The sequence below is a fragment of the Cucurbita moschata genome, unplaced genomic scaffold (genome assembly GCF_002738365.1).
Source record: "Cucurbita moschata cultivar Rifu unplaced genomic scaffold, Cmos_1.0 Cmo_Scf00049, whole genome shotgun sequence".
Taxonomy (NCBI): Eukaryota; Viridiplantae; Streptophyta; class Magnoliopsida; order Cucurbitales; family Cucurbitaceae; genus Cucurbita; species Cucurbita moschata.
In genome coordinates this window covers 1,249,062-1,271,762 of record NW_019268565.1, presented here as the reverse complement: position 1 = coordinate 1,271,762, position 22,701 = coordinate 1,249,062, and the positions used below count along the sequence as shown (strand labels likewise).

Below are 22,701 nucleotides of genomic sequence, written 5' to 3'. Positions count from 1 at the left end.
TATTTTTATTAATTTAGCCTTTAAATTAATAGATCTACGGTCCTCGAATTTAAATCTATGATTCGTAAACAGAGACATCGATATCTAACCAATAGAGCTAACCGACATTACGTTAATAAAATAATCGAGACACGTTTATAAAGTAGTCGAGATAAGGAAGAGAAGAGAGGATCTTATGGAAAAATATGCTGTTAAAAAGAGAAATTAATTATAATAAATAAACAAAAATTAAAATTAAAGGGTTTATGTTGGACAATGGTTTAACTTGATGGTACCATTTGAAGCAGCTTCTCAGCCTGATCTGGAAACAGGGTTATGAACAAATATGCACCTACCAAATTCATTCAAATAACGGTTAGTAGGCAACGGTTTCTAAGCTTTCAATTTTGTGTCTAATAAAAATGTGCTTAATCGATCATTAAAGTTTTAATTTTGTGTCGACTAAATCTAGAGGTGTACACGGGGTGCATTAGGGAAATTTTTTGGACTAGCTCGAAATTTCAGGTTGGTTAGCTTGGTGACTTGAGCAACCCAAATACCGTGCACAACTCAACCTGCCCATCTAGGTGGGTTGGATTGTCAGTTTTATAATACATCTTACATTAACAAGTCACGACGCATTACTAACCTCGGTTACAAACGTCAAATATTCTTAATTTTCGTAATAATCTTAAAGGTAGGGTAGGGTTAGATTGGGTTGTAATCCTATTTTCGAGATCCATCAACCTGCAGACTGATCCAAAGTTTCGGTTTTTTTAAAATTCAACCCAACCCAAATCGGAAGAAAATCTAACCCAACCTAACATTTATGGTCTGGATTGAGTAATTTAAGTTAGTCGGGTTCTCACCTTAGCTAAATCGAAAAAACACCCAAGCATAGAGACTTGAAAAAAGAGGATGGTATAGAGTTGAGAAAGCTTACAGATAAGAACAGTTCCTAGCACAGCTGAAATCTTGCCTTGGATCTGCACCAAACCAGCTTTGCCAGCATCTTGTAACTCACCCGAACCAACCGACTCAAATGTGCCTATCGTAGCGTACAAAAGAACCAAAAACGTGAATTCTATGAAAACATGATAAGTTGATTTGCCTACACGTCTTACTTTTATTGAGATTTACTCCACGTATTGTTTAACATAAAACAATTCTTTGTCGAGTCATTTCCATGACTCAATAGATCATTTAATAAGTCAGCGGTTTTTTTCGGTGTTCCATAATACGACTAACGAACATGAAAATTAATCGATTACGATAAATTAGATGAAAAATTTAACCTGGTTTTACTGATTGGAGTCCTGATGTTATACAAGCTATGTTTTCAAAACCAGCTTTCTCTAACTTGTCAGCAGCAGCAGCGGACCTATTTACCAATCAAAACAAACACATTATAACTATTGTCATTCTCAAACACGTCGCTATGCTAATCATATCTATTCATGACGTTTAAAAGTATAGAGATTAAAATGAAATGAGCCCGGTCAAAATAATATTTTAACCCTTTTCTTTCTTTCCTTTCTTCTTGACAATTCAAACGCTTCTTCGGCCGCTCCAAAGCCACAAGAAAACTTTAATTTTATTATGTTTACAACAAAAAAATTTGAACTCAAGACACCAAAAGATATGTAACGGCCTAAGCCCACCGCTAGCAGATATTGTCTTCTTTGGACTTTCCCTTCCGGGCTTCCCCTCAAGGTTTTAAAATACGTCTGCTACGGAGAAGTTTTCACACCCTTATAAAAAAGGTTTCGTTCTCCTCCCTAACCGATGTGGGATCTTACAATCCACTCTCTTCAGGGCCCAGCGTCCTCGCTGGCACTCATTCCCATCTCCAATTGATGTGGGACCCCCTAATCCACCCCCCTTTGGGGCCAGCTTCCTTGCTAGCACACCACCTCGTGTCCACCCCCTTCCGGGCTCAGCCTCCTCGTTGACACATCGTCCGGTGTCTAGCTCTGATACCATTTGTAATGGCTCAAGCCCACCGCTAGCAGATATTGTCCTCTTTGGACTTTCCCTTCCAGGCTTTCTCTCAAGGTTTTAAAACACGTCTGCTAGGGAGAGATTTCCACACCCTTATAAAAATGTTTAGTTCTCCTCCCTAACCAAAGTAGGATCTTACAATCCACCTTCTTCAGTGCCCAGCATCCTTGCTGGCACTCGTTCCCTTCTCCAACCGATGTGGGACCCCCCAATCCACCCCCCTTTGGGGCCAGCGTCCTTGCTAGCACATCGCCTCGTGTCCACTCCCTTTTGAACTCAGCCTCCTCGCTAACACATCGTCCGGTGTCTGGCTCTGATACCATTTGTAATGGCCCAAGCCCACCGCTAGTAGATAGTGTCCTCTTTGGGCTTTCCCTTCCGAGATTCCCCTCAAGGTTTTAAAACACGTCTCCTAGCGAGAGGTTTCCACACTTTTATAAAGAATGTTTCGTTTTCCTCCTCAACCGACGTGGGATCTCACAAGCTACCTATAAACAATCCAAGTACTTGCTATGCTAAACCATACCTTGGTGTTTGAGAACTCGTTAATGGATCGATTGTTCTAAAAAGTAATTTAGTGTTGATTTGAACGATCTACATATGAATCTTAACAAAATCACTCTCATTCCACATTAACCATACCATAACTCAACATCATACTAACAAAAAAAACTTACCTTAATCCTTCCTGACAAACTAGCAATAGCTTGGTTTGAGGTGAAAACTGGGCTTTAACAGACTGCACAAACTCAGGGTTGGGTTTTGTAAATGGCAATCCAAAGAAGAGACCAGAAAAATTGTTGTGCACTGTTCTTTTGATAATAGTTCCTGCACAGCACAGAATTCAAATCTCATACATTCAAAGTTTCCACTCAAAATCACTTTAGAAAAATGATTAACCAATCAAAGTAAACACATCTAATATCAAAATATGTAGGGAAGCAGAAGGTTTTACCAAGATCATTGTCTTCATTTTGAATGAAAAGCGGGACATGGTAACACGATTTAATGTGAGCTCGATCGAACTGCGATTTGTCCCGAACATCAACGATTACATATCCATCATCTGCAGTTAGTTTCTTGGCTTCTTCAACATTGACAAAATTTATTTCAGCTCTAATTCCAAATTTTCTCTGAAGAACTTGTTTCCCTGGATAGGTTCTTCTATGAGGTACAGTCCTTATGGAAAGCCAGGACGTCCTTAGGTTGCTGGAGGAAACACATACTTAATCCCTTTATTTCATATGAACAAAAAAGAGTGTAAATTGTTTTCATTTGATATAAAAGAATCATCTTAGCATTCAAAACAGCCAAGGGTTAGAATATATCATCACAACAACACTTGTAATAGCCTAAGTCCACCGCTAGTAGATATTGTCCGCTTTGTCCTGTTACGTATCGCCCTTAGCCTCACAGTTTTAAAACGAATCTACTAGAGAGAGGTTTCCACATCCATATAAGAAATGTTTCATTTCCCTCTCCAACTGAAATGGGGTATCACAATCCACTCCCACTTGGGGGCCCAGCGTCCTCACCGGCACATCGCTCGGTGTCTAACTCTGATACCATTTGTAATAGCTCAAACCCACCACTAACAGATATTGTTTGCTTTGGCCCGTTACGTATCGCTGTTAACCTTACGGCTTCAAATCACACGTCTACTAGGGAGAGGTTTCCACTCCCTTATAAGGAATATTTCGTTTCCCTCTCCAATTTGGCACCAAGACACAAAGTTCAAAAGTTAGTAGTACTTAAACTCATCATTCAAAACTTTTTGATAGTCAAAGTGCCGCCAAAAGCACTCAGACGAACTAGACATAGCCCTCATCCTAATCTTATTATGTAACTAAAACAGTAAATGCTTGAACAAATTGGCAGTGGACTTCCATTTCTTCCCATAAAACAAACAAATTCATACAAACAGAGAAACCCTAGAAATCAGAATGTTAAGAACAAATGAAAATGATGTCAAATACTGTATCAAATCTGGAATTCAAGAGGCCAAATGGAATGGAGAGATTATAACGAAAAAAAGGGCAAATCTAAGTTGGAACAATGTTGGATTAAAGGGTTAAGAAGAGGAGGAAGAACAGTATACCTTCTTGCAGGAAGCGTTGAACAGCAAGGCCCAATGGCTGCCATTGTATGAGATAGCGACGATGAATTAATCACTTGCTTCAGCCTTCTCTGTCTCTCTCGATTCTCATTTAATCGCTTCTTTCTGCTTCTCATAATTTTGGATCAATAGCTTAGATTCCGGTTGCTTGCGATTTTCTCCGCTGCAATGGGTTTTTGACACGTGTCAATGAGCTGGACGGATAGTATCCGAATCTCTAGGGCCTGATGCCATGTGGGATTCTTGGACACGTGGGATTACTCTTTCAAATTATTAATTTTAATTTCATTTTCATTTATAAGATAATAATATATTTATATAAACATTTAATTATAAATAATTAGTAAATAATTAAAATAAAGAATTAATATAATTCAAAAATCAAATATTATGTACGGTGAAATAAATTGTTGTAAATGGGATAATCTTATAAATGTTATGTAATTATAATAAATTATTAATAAAACAAAAAAAAAACACTTATATAACAGGTATAAAATAATTATTGAATATTTAATTATTTTTCATTAATTATAGTTTTTCATTATTAATTATAAATCTAATTTAAAATTTAAAATTATGATATATTATTTATGAATGAGCTAGACAATAATATTCCCAATAAATAATTAGTTATAATTATTGAAGACCAATTTTTTTTACTAATGTAAGTTAACTAATTAATTAATCAGTAATTTTTGTAAATAAGTAACTTTATTAATTTAATAAACCTTTTGGAATCACATAAAATCGTTATTGCATGTATGTTAATGCAAAACTTCCATTCGTTTTAAATCATATCATAATACAATAAATAACATGTAGATAAGCTATACAATAGTTGTTAGTCTATCATACAATTCGTATAACTTCGAACCTCTTCTCTTTTTTTTATTTATTTGTTCTTCATATTCTCTAAATTAGTGCGGGCTAGGGGAAGTATGATATCGAGATAGAGAAATAAGATGTATGAGTTGGAATGATGGGAGACGTACCACGAGTAATTCCAAGTATAAGGTACTTTGGGGCACAAAAATTTTCTTTAGATGTATATGTTGTAACAAAAAAAAAAAAAAAAAAAAAATCCAATTTCTCCCGTTTTTGTTCTCATTTTTCCCGTACATAATCTTTCGAACCCACAAGGATTCCACTTTTTCTCCATCCTTTAATTTTTTTTTTCTATAGCCCACCTCATATCATTACTATCATATTTTTATCTAACATTATTTTGGTTAAAGGTTAATAGACACTTTTAACCGTAAATACACAATTAAAACCTACTCTAAATTTTAGAGGCATACTTGCAATCTACTCCTACACGTTAATTTTACTAATCACTATCACGTAAGTGATCGATCATGATATATAGTGATCAGTCACGATATTCACTTTGTTTCAATTAAATTAAATGAGACAAATTACCTAACTCTAAAATAAATAAATTCTTCTCTTCGATGAGAGATAACCCGGGCTTTAGACACTCGCCCTATAAATCTCCATAGAAATGGAAAAGATAGTCCGAAAGTCATCGGATAAGGTTTCATCATCCTAGTGCCAAGCTTTTAGGCAAAGGCGAAAGTTTCGGCATAACAAAGCTTGCACTGTCTTTTCGCACTTAGGCGCATAGCGCGCCATTGCTCAGTTCCTCAAAAAAAGAGTAGATCTGAGGCCCCGCCATCTGCTAGCATTGTGGTTTGGAATCGATTCTTTCTCAATGTCCCACCCTTTCTTTGAACTCGTCTTGTGGCTTTGCTCCTTATTACTATGTTCTTCTTTCTTTGGACTTTTCAAACTTAGCGAACTGAGACAAATTACCAACCTTAAAGTAAATAGTTTATGCATGCATTCTAAGATATATCAAATACGGTCTATTTCTAGGTTTTACAATAATTTTTTGGATGTCTAAAAAGCAAACCAAGGTGTCCAAATCATCCGGACTTAAAAAGAAAAAATAGGCTAAGAAAATCTCCACAAAACAAAGTATAGATTGAACACTTAACATAATTCGTCTCTCTTTCTGCTATATCTTCTTCCAGCTCATGCCAGAACATCTAAACAAACCACATATGAAGAACACAAGCTTTTTAAGAAACCCTTTCCTATGAATGTCTCCCCAAAATAAGGGTCAAAATGGTTGAAAGGTCACAACCCAAAGACTTGTATGCACGCCAAGTTCAAGTCAAAAGTACAAAAACGAATGACAGTTTCAAGCAAATGATAGGCAGCAAAACTTTCATATCAACAAATTTTGTGTCGATAGAAAAACTCGACTCGTTTTGGGAACCTGCAGCAAACACGATACCACGCACGCACTCTTTCATCCTTCTTTTGTTTTTTGTTTTTTGTTTTTCTTTTGTTTTTGTGTTCACTTCTACAGCAGGAGAAATAATGAGTAGACTAAATTTGAGAGCAATCATCAACTACTGAAAAACTTATAAGTAAAATTGAGATTTCAAGAAAACTTATTATGTAGCAAGTACTGTAAAATTCCATTAAAAAGAATTAATATGAAGATAGGGACGAGTAAATCGAAAACAGCCACCTCGTATCTTCTTCTTGTTCCGAGATTCAGAAGAATGAGAACCTCATGCCATTGCTTGCTGCAAACAAGTTGTATTCTTCAATGGCAGTTTCCTTCTTATTGAAACCATGACCATTTCCAACAACTTCCACCTCATTATTGTCTTCCTTGGAGGGCATGAGATTTAATTTACCTCCTCCCGTTGAAAGTGCAACAGGCCCTCCAAAATGAAATAATGAAAAGCTTGAGCTATCCTTTTGCAGTTTGGAAGAAGTATCGTTTTGCTTACAATCTCCGCTTGGTGGTGAACTGAGTGCGTACGGGAGTCCACTGGTAACGACGACGTCTGGATTAGCTGCAGAACTTTCTGTTATTGCACCTGATTTAGAGACCTGAGTTCTGTCTTCAACAAAGATACCATTGCTAGCTTTGGCAGCTGGCTGATAAATAGGAACGGGACTCGGGTTGAAGACGGGATTAGCAAGATGATGCAAATGGCCATATCGCATGCAGAAGCGTGGGTTACCATTTAAACCATACCCAAGAGGATTGGCATATACACAGTGATTTGAATAGGAGAAAGGCATTATTCCATTCGCATGGACAGCTGCTGGCCATGAAACTGAGTTTTGGTGGTAATAGCCCATTGATGGAGGAACCTGAAACACTGGAAAGTGAACATTTTGGTTTTGAACCGAAGGAAGTGTCACATGACATGGGGAATCCAGATTAACAGCAGAGAACCCTGCTTCGAAGTTCTGAGGAACATTTTTCGGTGCCTTTCCTTGAACTTTACATCCCTCGTTATCTTGCGAAAGACCGGAACAGTTCGTGCTTCCCATCGCATCACCGCCAATTGCTTTATCCATCCTTATCTCATGATGCTCAGAAAAGCCATACTGAATGGATGCTGAAGATTCCTTTCCTTCTGATTGATGGCTAGCATATTCTGAGTCTGATGTGGACGACGATTCTAAATTTCCATGGTTCGAGCAGATAGTATTACTGTCTCCTTCGCTCGGGCATGATGAGCAGTTGTCAGAATTTAGAGAGCTAGTTCCTGCTTGGTTACTGGTTCCACAGGATGTCATTTTCATGTCTACTGTCGAATTTACAGAACACGGTGTTACCTCCTCACATGCGTCTTCTTCAACGTTTTTATGATCCTTCAATTCAATAGGAAGTCCATTTTGGAAGACATCATCTGATTCAATAACAGAAGTAGATTCAGTTGAATTACTCTCCTCTTGATCAACGGTGCCAGAAGCTACGCTAACTTCACCACTGCAGCATTCATGCCTGGACTTCACAAGGTCATAATCAGGTTCCACACCAAACTTGAAAGTTGAAGACTTCAATGCAACATTTGAGTCAGAGTTACTTCTAGGATATTTCTTCTGTGATTCCATGGGCTCCCAAACTTTCTTTGAATAAACAAAATCTTTACCAGGAGAATTGTTTAACAAAGCAGCTTTGTTTTTCAGTCTTCCGCTATCACGAGAATAATCTCCATAGCTGAACTTGTTAGAACGATAACTTTGCTTGGACATATCAAATAAAGATTCTGACTTGCTCGCAGATTTGACATCTCGGTTAAATCTAACCGAAGAAACAAACGGCTCTGCCTTTTTGTTAAATTCATTATTTTGGTTACAGACACAGGAACGGTAATCGTACGATACCCAGTTGTTGGAAGAGTGCATCTTTTCATTAAACTTAGAGACATGTCGACCATAGGCCTTTAATGAATTTGTTCTTAATTTCCTGTTTGATGCATTCATACTCCTGGAAGGATTTTCCGAACTATCCGCATAATATCTTTGCTCAGATCTGTTAACCAGCGCCCCATTTTCTGAAACCATAGATCGGCGCCTCTCAGACCACTTGAAAGAATGATCTTGAACTTCCTTTGGAAATTTTAATCTCCAGCGAGAAACTTTAGATTGATCACCTATGAAAGACTCATTTCCATCGCCAAGTTTCCCATCAAAGCTATCATCATATGAATTTTGCCCTTCTGAAATGATGGATTCATTTAAAAACAGCTCATTGAAAGTATCGGAAGACTCGGGCACGCTGGCATCACATACTTCACCGACTGCATCAGAATTTGGCTCCAAATCACATGGGGACAAGTCCTCCAAGACATCAGAATGAGCACACGCTTCAGCTGATTCAGAACTTATCTTATCTTTATCCTTTTCCTTTCCTTTTAATCTTTCTTTTCTCCGGAGTTTCTTCTCTCTTTCTTTTGTCCTTTTCCGCTCTTTGCGTTCTTTTTCTTCACGCTTTTCCTTCTCTTCTTCTTCAAGAAGTTTCATCTGCAGCAAAATTCACAAAGGTTAGCAGTCAAGAGAGCTTAAATTTTGTAAATAAATTCTATGAGCAATGATATAGCTCGCAATGAACCTGCTTTTCCAGAGTAATGATTTCTTTGCATGCTATGTGAACTCGTTCTTCCAGTAATTTTAGTGCAAGACACACAAAGATGCTATGTGCATTTTGGCGTGCTGTTCCTTCTCTGAAGGCTTTTTCAACCTGGAAAAGACCACAAGTTATAAGAATATAAACAATCTATAATACCTAGGAAAAACTTAGATCAGTTCCAGTATCGTATTTCCAGTCAAAGAAGCAAGAAGAAGAGATATCAATAAAAAATTCAATGAATTAACTGGAAAGTGGGAATAAAAGAAAGACACCACGACTTTGAACTTTCAATCCAACGAGCAAAACGTTCAAGAGAAATTTCTTTGAAATAAGAGAAGTATCAATCCTTGAGGAAAAGATAGGATAATATTCACTTGTTTCATGCCAAGCAACAATTGGATATAATTTTTCTACTCAAAACAAAGAAATTGTAATCTGATATAAACAAATTTAAGTTGAACATCACTCAAACTTTCATCAAGAGTCGAGGATATACAGAAAAAGGAAGATGAGACATCCCACAAGCGAAGGTGATCAGTAGATTTAGATGAATGACGTCAACGGTCATTATCAACCCAGCATCCATCTTGAACAAAAGAAAATTCTTTCCACTTTTTTTTCTAACAAGAAACAAGTTCTCATTGATATAATAAAAAGGAAAATGTTCAAAGGATACAAACTCCCAAAGGGAGTGAAAAAGAAAAGAAAATAGAACTAGAAAACAGCCAAGATCTTAAAGCAATTACAAACAAAAGAGAACGACCAAGAAATAAAAACGACCCATCAAACAAAAGCTCAGCTCCAAAGCAAATTCAAACAGCAACCACAACAGCTAAAGATAAGAATCAATAAGATCCAAAAACATGAAAACACTGACTAAAAATCCTCCTCCAAAAAGATCTAACACACCAACTAAGAAACTCCAGACCATAATCTCCAAAACTTCGAACTTCCAAAAGAGAATGTAAATATGAAAAAAGAACATTCCCCGGAACCTTGATACAAAAACTAGTCCTTATGAAGTTGAAGAAGGAAGTTCCTGTAATTCAAGACCACAAACTTCAATAAGACATGCAAATTTTCTAGGCACCGAAGAAGGGCAAGGGAAAATCTCCACATCATTTCCAAAAAATAGAAACTCAAAAGCATTGAAAAGGGAGTCTTCAATCTCCATATCATCAAAGTGATTAACCATTGGCTGCCCAAGAGATTTCACACTACTTAGGTAACTTTAGATTCAACATCGAATTCACCACGCCTAGAGGGAGAAAGATGAACTATAAGGACTTTTTCAAGTGAATCATCTCATGAAGAAAAAAATATACCCATTAAGAGGAGAAAACTTTAAGGCTACTTGAAGGGATTAAAGGGTTTGATGGAGCTAATATTGATAAGTTCCAACTATCCCTAGTCTTACGAAGGAGACCAAGAGACGTGGACAATTTTTTTCAATTAAATCAAGATCAACAGTATATCTCAATGGGTGATTGAGAATAAATGATAGGTTCACTTCACCGAGTATAGTACAAGGGGTATGCAATAATATAACAATTTTTAACCTCTTTCACAATCAAGGGCATTGAGGACTCGAGAACTTTAATGGAGGTCTCCAAAAGGGACACAAGAATCTCAGAAGGCAATGCAAAGGGATAAAGGTCGTTAAAATAGTAGGGAGCTCATAAAAATTCCCAAGAACTTGTTGAATTAAAACGAATGGTTGATGCTCATGCAGAGTAGACCCATTAAAAACACTCATCCCTGTTTCAGTGACTATAATCTCTCTATTCTCGGGAACTAAAGTTGGTGGATGATTAATTACATCATCATTCACGTTAAAAGTTCCTTCACCTTCCATGACTTGATGTAAAAGATGTAAGTCCAGAGAATTGGAGAGGTCTTTCAAGGAGAGAACTCTCTATTAATGATATTTGGAGATCTAACGGAGTAACATCACTAAATCTAATAAAAATATTCCCCCCTTTCTTATCCTATGATTTCTATCATAGCGGGAAGAAAACCACACAAATTCCTCTTAACTTCTATAAGATCCCCATGCAATCTAACATATTAAGATTAGGGGAAGAAATACTCTCAAGACCACCAAAGTAATGGCCGCTAGTTTCAAATGTGCTTCTGATCCCATTAGGTTAGAAGCAAGTTCTTGATGGAGATCCATCCAGCATAACGTTCAATAAAATTCAGATGACTGCTTTTCACGATACCATTTTTTCAATAAACAAATGCAAAATCAACGTAGAATCTCCATTTATCTTCATAATCAAAAGCCTAGAACAAGATTTCAAAATTAAAATATAGTTATGTCAGGTCTACCAGGAAAGAATTAATTGAAACAATGCCCATAAAATGATAGTCCTAAGGCATATTTAATCTCCTTCCTATTGTTGTGAGAAAACAACCTAAAAACAACTATTAGCTCGCTAAAATTCAATTTCATCACTTTTTGGTCCTTTTTAACCAATTGAGAATAAGAAAAGGCAACTCTTCAACAATACTTAAAATAATCTTTTGAGATCTCATTCACTTGAAATCCAATCCCCTGCTTTCAATTCAAGTTCTTTGCCTCTTCCCACACATTACAACTGAAAGAAGAATTTTTCTCCAAAGAAATTTTAGCTAAATCCTTTAAAACATGAAAGTTGCCATCATAATTCTTGAGTAAGTCTTTTAGCATTTCCTAAACAAAATACCAAGCATTTATTAAGAAACCCATAGATACTTGAATCAGCTTTCTTCCTCCAAAAGGTAGCCAAACAATGCAATGGATGAACCAAAAAATATTCATTTTGATAAATGAATTTGTAATATTCCAAGAAGAATATATATTAAAATAATAGAAAAGTGTGCTCGGTTGTATGATGACCATATGGTGAAGCCAATGGATGGATAATCGGTAATACAAGCATATTTTCTTCAATTTCCTCTCATTTGTAGCTTATGGTAAGGTAATAGGCAAGACTCTCGATCACAAAATAAAATCTTACAATAGAAATCATTTGGAATTTTCATCGATACAAACAAAAGTTCCTCAATGACATTGAGGATCTAGATTCCCTCGAGGAAGCCATAAATCCTATCCAGGATGGTTTTGAGATTAAAGATTCTTTAAAAATTTATCTCCATGACCTTACTTTAAAATAGAGAGCAACTGATTTGTCCCCATGGCAATTACTCATTTCCTAATTCTTGTAGACGAATAAAGGGATAATTTGTAATGATGCAATTGCTCTCTGTTTTGCTTGTGGACTAACCTAATAACACTCTGCTCAATCGTTTAAAGCTAGCTTATATATTTTCAGAAGATGGGCATTGCTAATTGTAGTATCAATATCAATTGATGCAGGATTTTTTTATTGTTTCTTGATGAGATGCCAAACAGAGATATCAACAAACGAACAAATGTACCGAGCATAAAAATAAAAATAAAACCAACAAGAGGAATCCAAAGAACTATAATAAAGGGCCCCAATCCTAGGGAATAAAACCTTTTTCCTAATCAATAGTTACAAAAGATCTTGCCACCAAGGCCCAAACAAGGTATTAAACCTAATGACCTCCCACACCTCCTATACAAAACTCTGATTCCCTCTAAAGCTTTTATTATTTCTCTCGAGCCAAATCCCATAAGACAACTGCAAAGAAGCAAGCCTGCCATAGAAAATTACTCACTCCCTAAAAGGATGAAAAGGCAAAACCTCCTCCATCACAGCCCTACAATCCTTGCTCCATGCCAAACAAACTCCAAAACCCCACAAAGAAGGGCCTAAATTGAAAGGACAAACAGGATCTCCAAATAATATGGTTAGATTTTCCACTGGAGCAGCATCCAAGGAATTTTTATTCACTTCAGTTTCTAATACTCTCTTGAAAGGAATCTTGTTATGACAATGATGTTCCTAATTTTTCTTTCTTATTCACTATTCACTCCAATTATCTTTCTTTCACGTTTTTAAATGTCATATAAAGAAAAATGTTAAAGTAAAAGTCCAACTTTGATGGTTGTCTATTTAGTTCCTAAATTTCAAAAAGTTTCACTGGTCTCTCTCTCTCTCTCTCTCTCTCTCTCTCTCTCTCTATATATATATATATATATTATATTAATTTTTTTTATTCGAATAAGTCAATGTTCCAAATATTTTTACCTAATTGTTGATGTCTCATGTTTTTTGAAGTAACAAGTGATGGTTTAACTAGTTAAAATATGTCGAAGACTCTAAAAGCATGTTTTAACTAGGATATCTCTTTTAATGTACAATTTGGGACAAGGATTTTGGAGTTTAATTGGCTTGTAATAGGATGTGTTGGTCGCGAGAGGGGGATTTAAATGATATGGTGAGATCTTGGACAAAGAGGAACATGTTCATGTGAAGAGACATCAAACTTCTTCGGTAAGTTCAAGAGAAAACATATTGCAAACAAATTCCAACCAAAGTAACTTTTAAATCAAGCTTCACTACCTTACTTGACTTGTTTTATTCTAACATCATTATTTTTCTTATATTACAATGTATTTATTTATTATACTAAACGACCATTTGACACATGCCTAACAAGTGTCAGAGTCCTTTGGGGCATGATCCTAGGAGCTTTACACTCTAGACCTAGGCATTGGTAAGGTTCGAATAGGCTTTCATCCTAGAGAAAGAGCTTTTTTACGAAGGGTGGAGGCCTTACCCTTATACAATCGGTCCTGAGTGACATTCCTATTCATCTATTGCCCCTGGTTAAAATCCCTAGTGTGATTAGTGAGACCATTGAGAAATTGATGAGGGATTTCCTCTTAGAGTGTTGAGGAGGGAAAATGATCTCATCTTGTGAGGTGTAAAGACGCCACTGGACCTAGGTGGCTTAGGCTTGAGAAATCTAAGGGCAAGGAATAAAGCCCTTTGGGCTAAATGGTTTCGACGATTCCATCATGATTCTGACATCCTATGGCACATGGTTATTGTTAGCAAGCACGGTCCTCGTCCTTTTGAATAGACAGTTAGTGGGGCTAAAAGCATACCAGAAACCCGTGGAAAGATTTTTCAGCTAAACTTAATTTCTTTTCCGATTTTGTTCATAATGTGGTGAATGATGGGAAAGATACATTTGATTGGTTGGTTGTTGGACCCATCTGCATCTTACATCACTGGTTATATAAGCTGTAAGTATCATTTGGCTGGTTCAATTATTTCTCATTCTAAGAACCTGCCTTCTCCTTCTCTAGGTTTTTGCAGGGAAATGTCGAACATTTTTTTTGTTGGGGGACTTCTAATCCTGATAAGAGGGATGTTCGCTTTTGAAGTCTCAAACTGTCCAAAGGCTCTCTTCTGTAATTCTCTCTTTTTGTGTTTGGTCCGTCCCCCTTTCTTGTCAAGCATTTTCATTTTTTTCTAGGTGGAAGGTCAATTATTTCAAGAAAGTCAAGTTCTTTGTTTGGTACGTTTTACATGGAAGAGTTCACACCTTAGGTCGGATATTGGCTAGAGGGTCCATGGTGGTTAGCCCATTCAGTTGTATTATGTGCAAGATATTTCAGTAACTACAGCACATATCCATGTATAAATCTTACAAATCAAATAAAACAAACCAAATATTTCAAGACATTCAAATGCGTAAAAAGAGTTGTGGATTCCTAACTCTCGAAATCTCATCCTCATCAGAAATCTGAAAGATGAAGAGATTGATGGCCTTTCATCCTCAAAACAGAAAAGATAGATGGAATGGGCTTTGGACAATAGCTTCACAGTGCATTCCTTATATGCTTCTTTGCTAGATAAAGGTTCATCTCCCCTCTAATTGACAATCTGGGAAAGCTTCTGTCAAAAAAAGGTCAAATTTTTCCAATGCTAGCTAACTAACGGGGAGATAACACTCGTAATTTGATTGAAAGGAAGGCTCCTTACTATTCTCTCTCTCTCTCTCCCCCAGCTGGTACCATATTTGCCAGATTATGAGTCTCAAGCCCACGTATTCATCCACTATTCCACTGTCCATAGCTTCTGGACCTTTATGCACATCAATTTCAAATTGGCCACGGCCTTGCCTACATCCATCTATAACCTCTTATCAGGTGTCCTACTATGGCACCCCTGCCAGAACGAGCAATAAACCCTTTGGCTGTGCCAGGTGAAAGACTTCTTTTCAAACCTGAGGCTAGAAAGAAATAGTAAACTTTTTTAAGGGACTGAAGCTTCTTTTTATTCCTTAATAGATAATCTCCTAAGGGCTATATCTTGGTGTGAACGTTCTCTCTTCTTTTTCTTATTATAGTGATACTACGCTTCTGGCCAAGTGGAGCTCCTTTTTATCATTCAATTTTGGGATCTTGAATATTTCTTCTCAAAAAAAAAAAAAAAAAAAAAAAAAAAAAAGGCTACCTAACAACACTGAAAGTATAGATTCTCAAGCATCTGGATTCAGATTCCCAACAAACAGACTGACCTATAAGTAAACTGCAGTAATTAGACCAACATTCAAATTAGTTTAATATTTTGAGAATTTCTCCTCCTATTTTTCTTCTCCCTAATTCTTTCCAATTTTCCCTCATCTTATATTGTCTCATTTCTAGCATCCACACCTAGCCTAAATGGGTAAAACCGGAACTATTTGGACTGACATAGTCATCACTAATTTCTTGAAGTCTTGGGAGAAATTACAGGAGGAAGTTGTAGCCACCTTGGTTAGATATTAGACCTCTTTTCTACATCTTATTAAATAATAACTAAAAAATTGGAAGGAAAAAACAAAAGAAAGAAAAATATAGACATATATGAACCAAGAATCGCATGTGAAAATAAAGCCCAACACTTTCACTAGATTCCATAGATATAGTAATTTTAACTTTTAATTGGTTTTTCCTTGTCCCAATGAGCCTAACTGGTAATTATATCCCTGGTGCTTAATAAAATTTCTTAAAACAAGAGATTTTAACATGTGTTTGTCTTCAAGAAAGAATAGTATCACACAGGCCAACTAGCAAGAAAGCACAAGCCAAAAAGGTTGCAGATAACATGCCTGTTCTTTAAAAATGACAGTTGCAGCATCCAAAAGAAACTCCCGAGCAAGTTCAGGACTCTTTGCATGCTTTTGAGGACGAGAACAATCTCCATCCAAACCATTTGCATCTTTATCCATAGAATCATCCTCCTAAAAGCACATAATTCAGAGAAGCAATTAGAGTTATCAAGATTTAGAAGATGAAAACATTTGTCACCCATTCAAGTAATATAACGCTGCAGATATTTTTTTCATGGCAGAAACAAAAAAAAAACCCATTCATTATTGAAATATGACTGACGTACAAAAGTTTATGATAGGAAAAAACCTAGAGAGACAAAATTAAAAGAAAGAGAACAACCTCCTCCTCCTCGGCCTCTTCAGCATGCTCAAAAAACCTCCTAATACTTTCCCCTCTTGTGATTGTAACAAATCCATCACCAACTGTAAGCCTGCGATGAACACATTGTTGACCTTTCAACGCATGAGCTTTCACCGAGAGCTCAGTGCAGCGTCCATCCAATTTCCAAGCTCTGAGGGTTATAAAGCATGAATTCAAACCACCAAGATCTAGGCCATTCATTTTGACACTTCCATTCATGCCAACATTTTCAAACTCCAGAATATCAGATTTTCCTTCTCCTGTTCCAACAGCCCATTCAAAATAATGATATGTCTCCACAGAGTCAGCAAAAGTTTGATGCCAATCGGCCTGGATTGTGTCATCTGATACCTGAGACAATAGCATTATAAATTCTTTCATGCTGATTGCAAAAAGCTCACAATCTAGAGAAATCTTAAGAATCTACATAGTCGTTATAATTATTAATCATATTAATTATGAAATTTACATTATAACCATGATCGTATAAGAGCACTTAAAATTGAAGAGAAGTGCAAGGATGCACCTCGTAATTAAATGCCATATCTGCAACACAAAACCAACTAGTGCAGCAAGGCTCTCTTCTTATGCGCTTCAGCTCCTTTAGTTCCTTGAACTCACGGATCACATTTCTTCTGCAATCTCTACAAAACCTCTTGCTGTCAAACCTGTGAGACAATCAACATACTGTAAGAAGAAATTAATAATAATAATAATAATTACAAGGCAAGAAAATGCAGGAGAGAAAACTGGTTAATCATTTATTAGGCCTTTTGCACGAAGAGTTGCTGGTGGTTAAGAAACATTTAAAGCATTGGTCAGCTTGGTTTGTTTAGCCTCATTTGAGGGTCTCTTCTTGGTGTGCACTCACCAACCTCTTTTCTGGACACTCTATCCAAGATTCATGTCTCATTTGGCATGACTGTATTTTTCCATTGTAATCTTTTTATCTTTTTATTATTCACTCCCTTGTGGAGTTTGCAACTTTTGAGCATTATTCTCTTTTCATTTCATCAAGTTCCATTTCTTTGTCATAAAAAAGGATAAATACACCAATGATTGCTCGCCATATTAAAATAAACAAGGCTAGTTTCCTATATTCCTCATTAACTATAAGAATCTTAAATACTATTGGAATTTGTGCAAATAAGTGTCAGCAGAATATGCAAAAACCTAACAAGTAGAACCAATTTTTCAAAACACTTCTGAGGCTTACACCTTGAGGCACACTTCAAGATCAGGCTCAAATTTTTAGGCTAAAGTCTCAGGCCTCTTTGGATCAAAAAAGGCTTACATCTCTTAAAGAAAATATTTATGGCCCCATGTGATGCACCGAACAGGTGTAAAGGCTAAAATGACTAGAAAAATAATATTAGTCTGTTACATTCTTCAAAAATATTAAAGTACAGTTACGTGTTTGTTTTATGCAAACAACTTCCATTGAGAATAAATGGAAGAATACATAGGTATACAAAAAATCAAGCCCTCAAAAAGAAAACTCTATCAGAGAAAATGGCTAGTTCCTATCAAATAGTTACAAAAGATCTTCAAAATTGAAATCCAAAGAAAAGCATGAAATCTAACAAGGAACCAAATATCACTTACGTCTTTCATATCAATAGAATACAAGACGATAATTCAGCCAATTACTACCTCTACCAAGGCTTTTAAAAAACATTAATGACAATGAAAGTGTAGAATAAGTTTCGTTCTTTATAGAATTGATCTTTCATTGAGAATAAATGAAAGGCTACAAAAAGGGCATACAAAAACAACACCCAAAAAATGTAGCCAAGACAGCACCTAAAACACCTAAAAACATAACAATATTAAAAATAATAATAATAACCACAATAATAATAATAATATATAAATAAATAACTCGAGTCCAAAGTAATAAGACTGAGATGGAAGTAACAAAAGTCTCTTGAGCAGACACCCGAAGAGAGGTATTAAACTTGGAAATAATCCACACCTCTTTTCATGATATCTCAGACCCTCTAAACACTCTATCATCCCTCTCTAACTGAATGGTCCATAAATTAAATTTTTTTTAAAAAAAGGGTTGCCACAATGTTAAGCCCTTATCTTGAGATGGGGATGGAATAAAACCTCTTCCATCATGAAACAATAACAATAGATACACGACACACTCACACCAAACATCTCCAAAAACGCATCCAAATGAGCAAACTTGCGTCACCAAAGGATACGATTAGATCTTCAACCGCTTCCCTACAAGAAGTACCCCACTGCGCTTAAGTAAAAAAGAAAAGTGTCTTTGAATGCGATCTATGGTGTGGATTTTCCCAAATAAAACTTGTCATGCAAGGAACTTAACCTTCTTGGAAATATTTTATCTTCCACGAGGAAAACAAAGAGTTTGTAAGAAAACTTTCTGCACCCAAAAGAAGGAGAAAAGAATGACAAGAAAACCCTTTAGAGGGATTAGACGAAGATGGACCTCTCCTAATAGAGTAAGGAGAGAGGCACATCCAAGGTTTCCCTGTCCAACAAGGGATGTTAGACGCCAAAGTTAAGCAAATGCCAATTACTTGGATAAGAAATGACCAGAGACATAGGACTAAACCTCAAAGAGGAAAGCTAGTACAAATGAGAAAACAAGTTATGAATAGAAGTATCACGCTACCATCAATCTTCCTAGAAATAAGAGTTTGAATCATCTCGAATAGAGCCATGAATGAAATTAGAGAATAAGGAACAACTAAAAGCAATGTACTTCCAAGAGTTTCTAAATGCGCCTTTCAAGACCATAGCCACAATGCATTTGAAAAGGTGAGGGACATACTTGCTCACTATGACCTTGTGCCATAGAGTATTCAGCTCATCTAGAAACAAACCACCAAAATCCTTTCCAAACACACTATGTCTGCCAACAAAAACCAGAAACTCCTGCAATTTCATCCCTAAAATCCTCTTTAATTTTAGGCCAAAAGTATGAGCTCCACATTAATACTTCATAATAGTTCTTAAAAGTCAATGCCACAATAATTCAAAGAGAAAAAACACCTCCAATGCCTCAAAAACATCTATTATCTACTCATCTCAGTTTTAGGCCAAATAGTATGAGATCTCCATAAATATTTCATAATACTTCCCACAAGTCGACTCTACAATAATTGAAAGAGAAAAGGCACCTTCCAATGCTTCCAATACATTTATTATCTACTCATCCCAAGGATTAGAAGCTGCCCCCTATTTGTACATTGTCATTTCAATATGTTTGTAAGTCGCCCAAATTTTTACACCTAAAAGGAGCATACCATCTTACGTATATACAATCATCGGAAGACTAATTATACAAGAATTTTCTTGGCTTGTAAACTACAATCTACTTAAGTTATAGATTCCATAACTAAAATTATATATATACAATAAATCAAGACAGCAGTAATTCTACACTTTCTTTTTTATAGAAATCACGCTTTCAGGGAGAAAAATGAAAATATAAACATACAAAGGAAGTATTCTAGACTAGCTTAAATCTTCAAGATGCATTAAAAAGGTAAATTAAAAATAAATAAATAAACAGGTTTATTTCTTATTAAGAAGTCAAGCTTCTATTTATTCATGTTAGTTTTACTCCAAATGTGTCTATCATACTTTGTATCCCTAAAGATTATATTATATACTAAAGTCCCCATCGAGCATCGACTATCACATTTTCCATCCATTAATTTAAATAAATGCATGAAACAAAGGATGAGCATTAGCTAGACACCTGTACATTAGCCTCTCAATAAAATCTTCTTCTTTCATCCTTAGAAGAGATAGTCGAGTCTCTTCTCCTAATGCTGACCAAAAATCAATCAATGTATCACAAGAAAGCCGAGCAGTGTGCAAGGCACATGTTTCCCTTGTTCCATGTCCCCTGCCATAACTTGCTGTTCCTTGACTAATCCAACCACGACCTCCCCCACCACAGGCATCTGGATAAAGCAATTCTCGTTCTCGCTCCCTAGCACGTGCACTATCAAAGACCTGCTTCAAGGAAAACCTTAGTGATTACAAGGATGCGCTGATTTGGAGTGCTTAGTAGCAAAGAAAACTAAAAGTAAGCACTTACATTTTGGAGATCCAGGAAAGACTTTGAACACAAATAGCAATCCAAAAGTGTCAGCAACCCATCACGTGTTGTAGTCAAACCACCCCAAGGATGGACGGATGGATCTTGAATTTCATCTTCAAACCCATTAACCGTCAACGCTCCATCACCTGCTTGATTTTTTGAAACCCCTAATCTGTTGCATGCATGATTCACACGTGTTTTTCCTTGTTGTAAAGACTTCCCATATAAGACAATCTGCAAAAATCCCTCAAGCAGCAAACCATTACATCTAGAGCAATACATATTCTTACGAGCTTGCTCAAAGAGGGTTTGCTTGTCAATTCTCAGGAGTTTTTGCCTGGCTTGGGGCAGCAGCTCAATCCAAAACTACATTGAGAGTAAACACAACTTATTAGTCGATGGTCAGTTCACCACATCAGTTCCAAGTAATGCTGGAGTTAGATCATACTTATCCCAATTAACGATTTAAGGCATAATTAAACAATGTGATACTTCAGTTGCGTACAAAGAATATTTTCTGTTCATAAAGAGCAACATGCAGAGGAAACATGAAGTTTCAGTAACTCAATTTTGAGTAAAGAAAAGAAACGCCTACAGTGTCAAACACACACATCTAAAATGCTAGACACTCATCCGGTAGATGACATCGGCGGCACTAATGAATCCAGGCTTTTATGAAGTACTAATTCAGGGAAAAAAATATATATAGAGCAGGAATGTGACAAAAATCCAGCGCAGGAAAGTGATCTAATCCAGTAGCAATTATTCCGAAAAATAAAGGAACAAATGAAGCAATAAAAACTCCAATTAAATCGTCTGGCAACGAGAGAAATGAATACCTTCTGGAGCTGATTGTAGCTAACATCGTCGCGATGCTGGGACCAAAATCCATTGGCCGAGAGCGAGTATATAGCCGATGACCCACAATTTAAATGGTAATTCTTTTGTGTTAACCCAGGCATCTTTCAAGCCCTTATAGTTACATTTCTCAATTCTTCCATTGCCTCACAACCTGAAATGAACCCAATCTGATCGAGAGCCAAAAAGCGAGCCAAAACGAATAGTAGCTAGGAATTACAATCGCAATAGGTAATTAGAACAATATAACAGATCGTGGGCGGATTGAAATAACTCCGTCCCGAAGCAAATCTGATCAAGACTACGAAAAGATGGATTATATCGAATTGGATTCGATTGGACTAGATTTGAATAGCATAACATAAACGGAATCGATGGGGCATGAAAAAGAAATTGAAAAAGAGAGAAAACCGATGTAGGGGTTTCTGGTTGATGACAATGAGATTGGCTGCTGCTACGTTTACATTGCCCGCTAGAGAGATAAAGAGAGAGAGCAACGAAGAGAGGCGAAATGAAATTACAATTACAATTACAATTAACCGAAAAGAAATGAGGCTGTTATATCTCTAATCAACCAATCATCCATTTTTTCTTTTTCTCACCTTATATTTTTTTTTTGTTAAATTACAATTTTTTCTCTCAAAATTTATATATTTTAAAATGTGTCTAAAATGTGACACTGCCATACTTATTAACCAATTTTATATTAATTAAACGTGAAGAGGACTGTCCAGACCAACACAACTCTCCGAATAGTATGATATTGTTCCAGACTTTCATCATTCAACACCTCCCCTCGAACAAAGTATGTCTCCCCTTAATCGAGACTCGACTCCTTTTTCTTTTGGAGTCCTTTGTTCGACATTTGAGGATTTACCAATCTATTGGCACGACTAAGTTTTAGGGCATGACTTTGATACCATGTTAGATGAACACGACTATCCACAATTGTATGATATTGTCCACTTTGAGCATAAGCTCTCGTGGCTTTGCTTTGGGCTTCCCCAAAATGTCTTGTACCAATGGAGAGAGTATTCTTTGATTATAAACTCATGAATATCCCTAAATTAGCTGACGTGGGACTTTCATCATCCAACACAAATTACTACTCGATAAACTAAGTTACAATTCATGCCACATTATAGAACAATCAAGCTTAATTTATTCTTGAATGATTATAAATTTTTTGTAGATGATAATCTAGAGTTACGATGCCACATCAATTGGAGAGGAGAATGAAGGATTCCTTATATAAGGGTGTGGAAATCTCTCCCTAACAGACACGTTTTAATAACTATGAGGCTTACGACAATACATAACAGGCTAAA

The 22,701-nt window shown here is 36.3% G+C and overlaps 2 protein-coding genes across 3 annotated transcripts; both read right to left on the bottom strand.

The window, feature by feature from the left end:
• Positions 1-92: 92 nt before the first annotated feature.
• On the bottom strand, positions 93-4,216 carry LOC111435449 (rhodanese-like domain-containing protein 9, chloroplastic). 2 transcript variants are annotated; one of them, XM_023072824.1, is made up of 6 exons: positions 3,274-3,380; positions 2,936-3,189; positions 2,658-2,808; positions 1,275-1,360; positions 923-1,027; positions 93-331 (listed from the first exon to the last, which is right to left on the bottom strand). In XM_023072824.1, exons 1-6 carry the CDS (start codon positions 3,279-3,281, stop codon positions 261-263), a joined length of 675 nt encoding a protein of 224 aa, XP_022928592.1. In that variant the 5' UTR covers positions 3,282-3,380; the 3' UTR covers positions 93-260. The 2 variants fall into 2 exon arrangements, with proteins under 2 accessions (XP_022928592.1, XP_022928591.1); XM_023072823.1 differs by lacking the exon at positions 3,274-3,380 and adding an exon at positions 4,079-4,216 and having other exon boundaries at positions 116-331.
• Positions 4,217-6,347: 2,131 nt separating this feature from the next.
• LOC111435513 lies at positions 6,348-21,885 on the bottom strand. The gene is made up of 8 exons (XM_023072895.1): positions 21,355-21,885; positions 20,513-20,881; positions 20,168-20,427; positions 16,952-17,093; positions 16,405-16,776; positions 16,062-16,193; positions 9,027-9,155; positions 6,348-8,938 (listed from the first exon to the last, which is right to left on the bottom strand). Exons 1-8 carry the CDS (start codon positions 21,475-21,477, stop codon positions 6,665-6,667), a joined length of 3,801 nt encoding a protein of 1,266 aa, XP_022928663.1. The 5' UTR covers positions 21,478-21,885; the 3' UTR covers positions 6,348-6,664.
• Positions 21,886-22,701: the final 816 nt, after the last annotated feature.

Bases quoted from the DNA above. Each gene is read 5' to 3' on its own strand.
- LOC111435449 (XM_023072823.1), bottom strand. From the start codon at position 4,212: ATGAGAAGCAGAAAGAAGCGATTAAATGAGAATCGAGAGAGACAGAGA. The intron at 1,028-1,274 runs GTTAAATTTTTC...ACGCTACGATAG, and splicing joins ACTCCAATCAGTAAAACCAG to GCACATTTGAGTCGGTTGGT. The intron at 332-922 runs GTAAGCTTTCTC...TGAATTTGGTAG, and splicing joins GCTAGGAACTGTTCTTATCT to GTGCATATTTGTTCATAACC.
- LOC111435513 (XM_023072895.1), bottom strand. From the start codon at position 21,477: ATGCCTGGGTTAACACAAAAGAATTACCATTTAAATTGTGGGTCATCG. The intron at 20,428-20,512 runs GTAAGTGCTTAC...TCCTTGAAGCAG, and splicing joins CTTTCCTGGATCTCCAAAAT to GTCTTTGATAGTGCACGTGC. The intron at 8,939-9,026 runs GTTCATTGCGAG...ATTTTGCTGCAG, and splicing joins TCATTACTCTGGAAAAGCAG to ATGAAACTTCTTGAAGAAGA.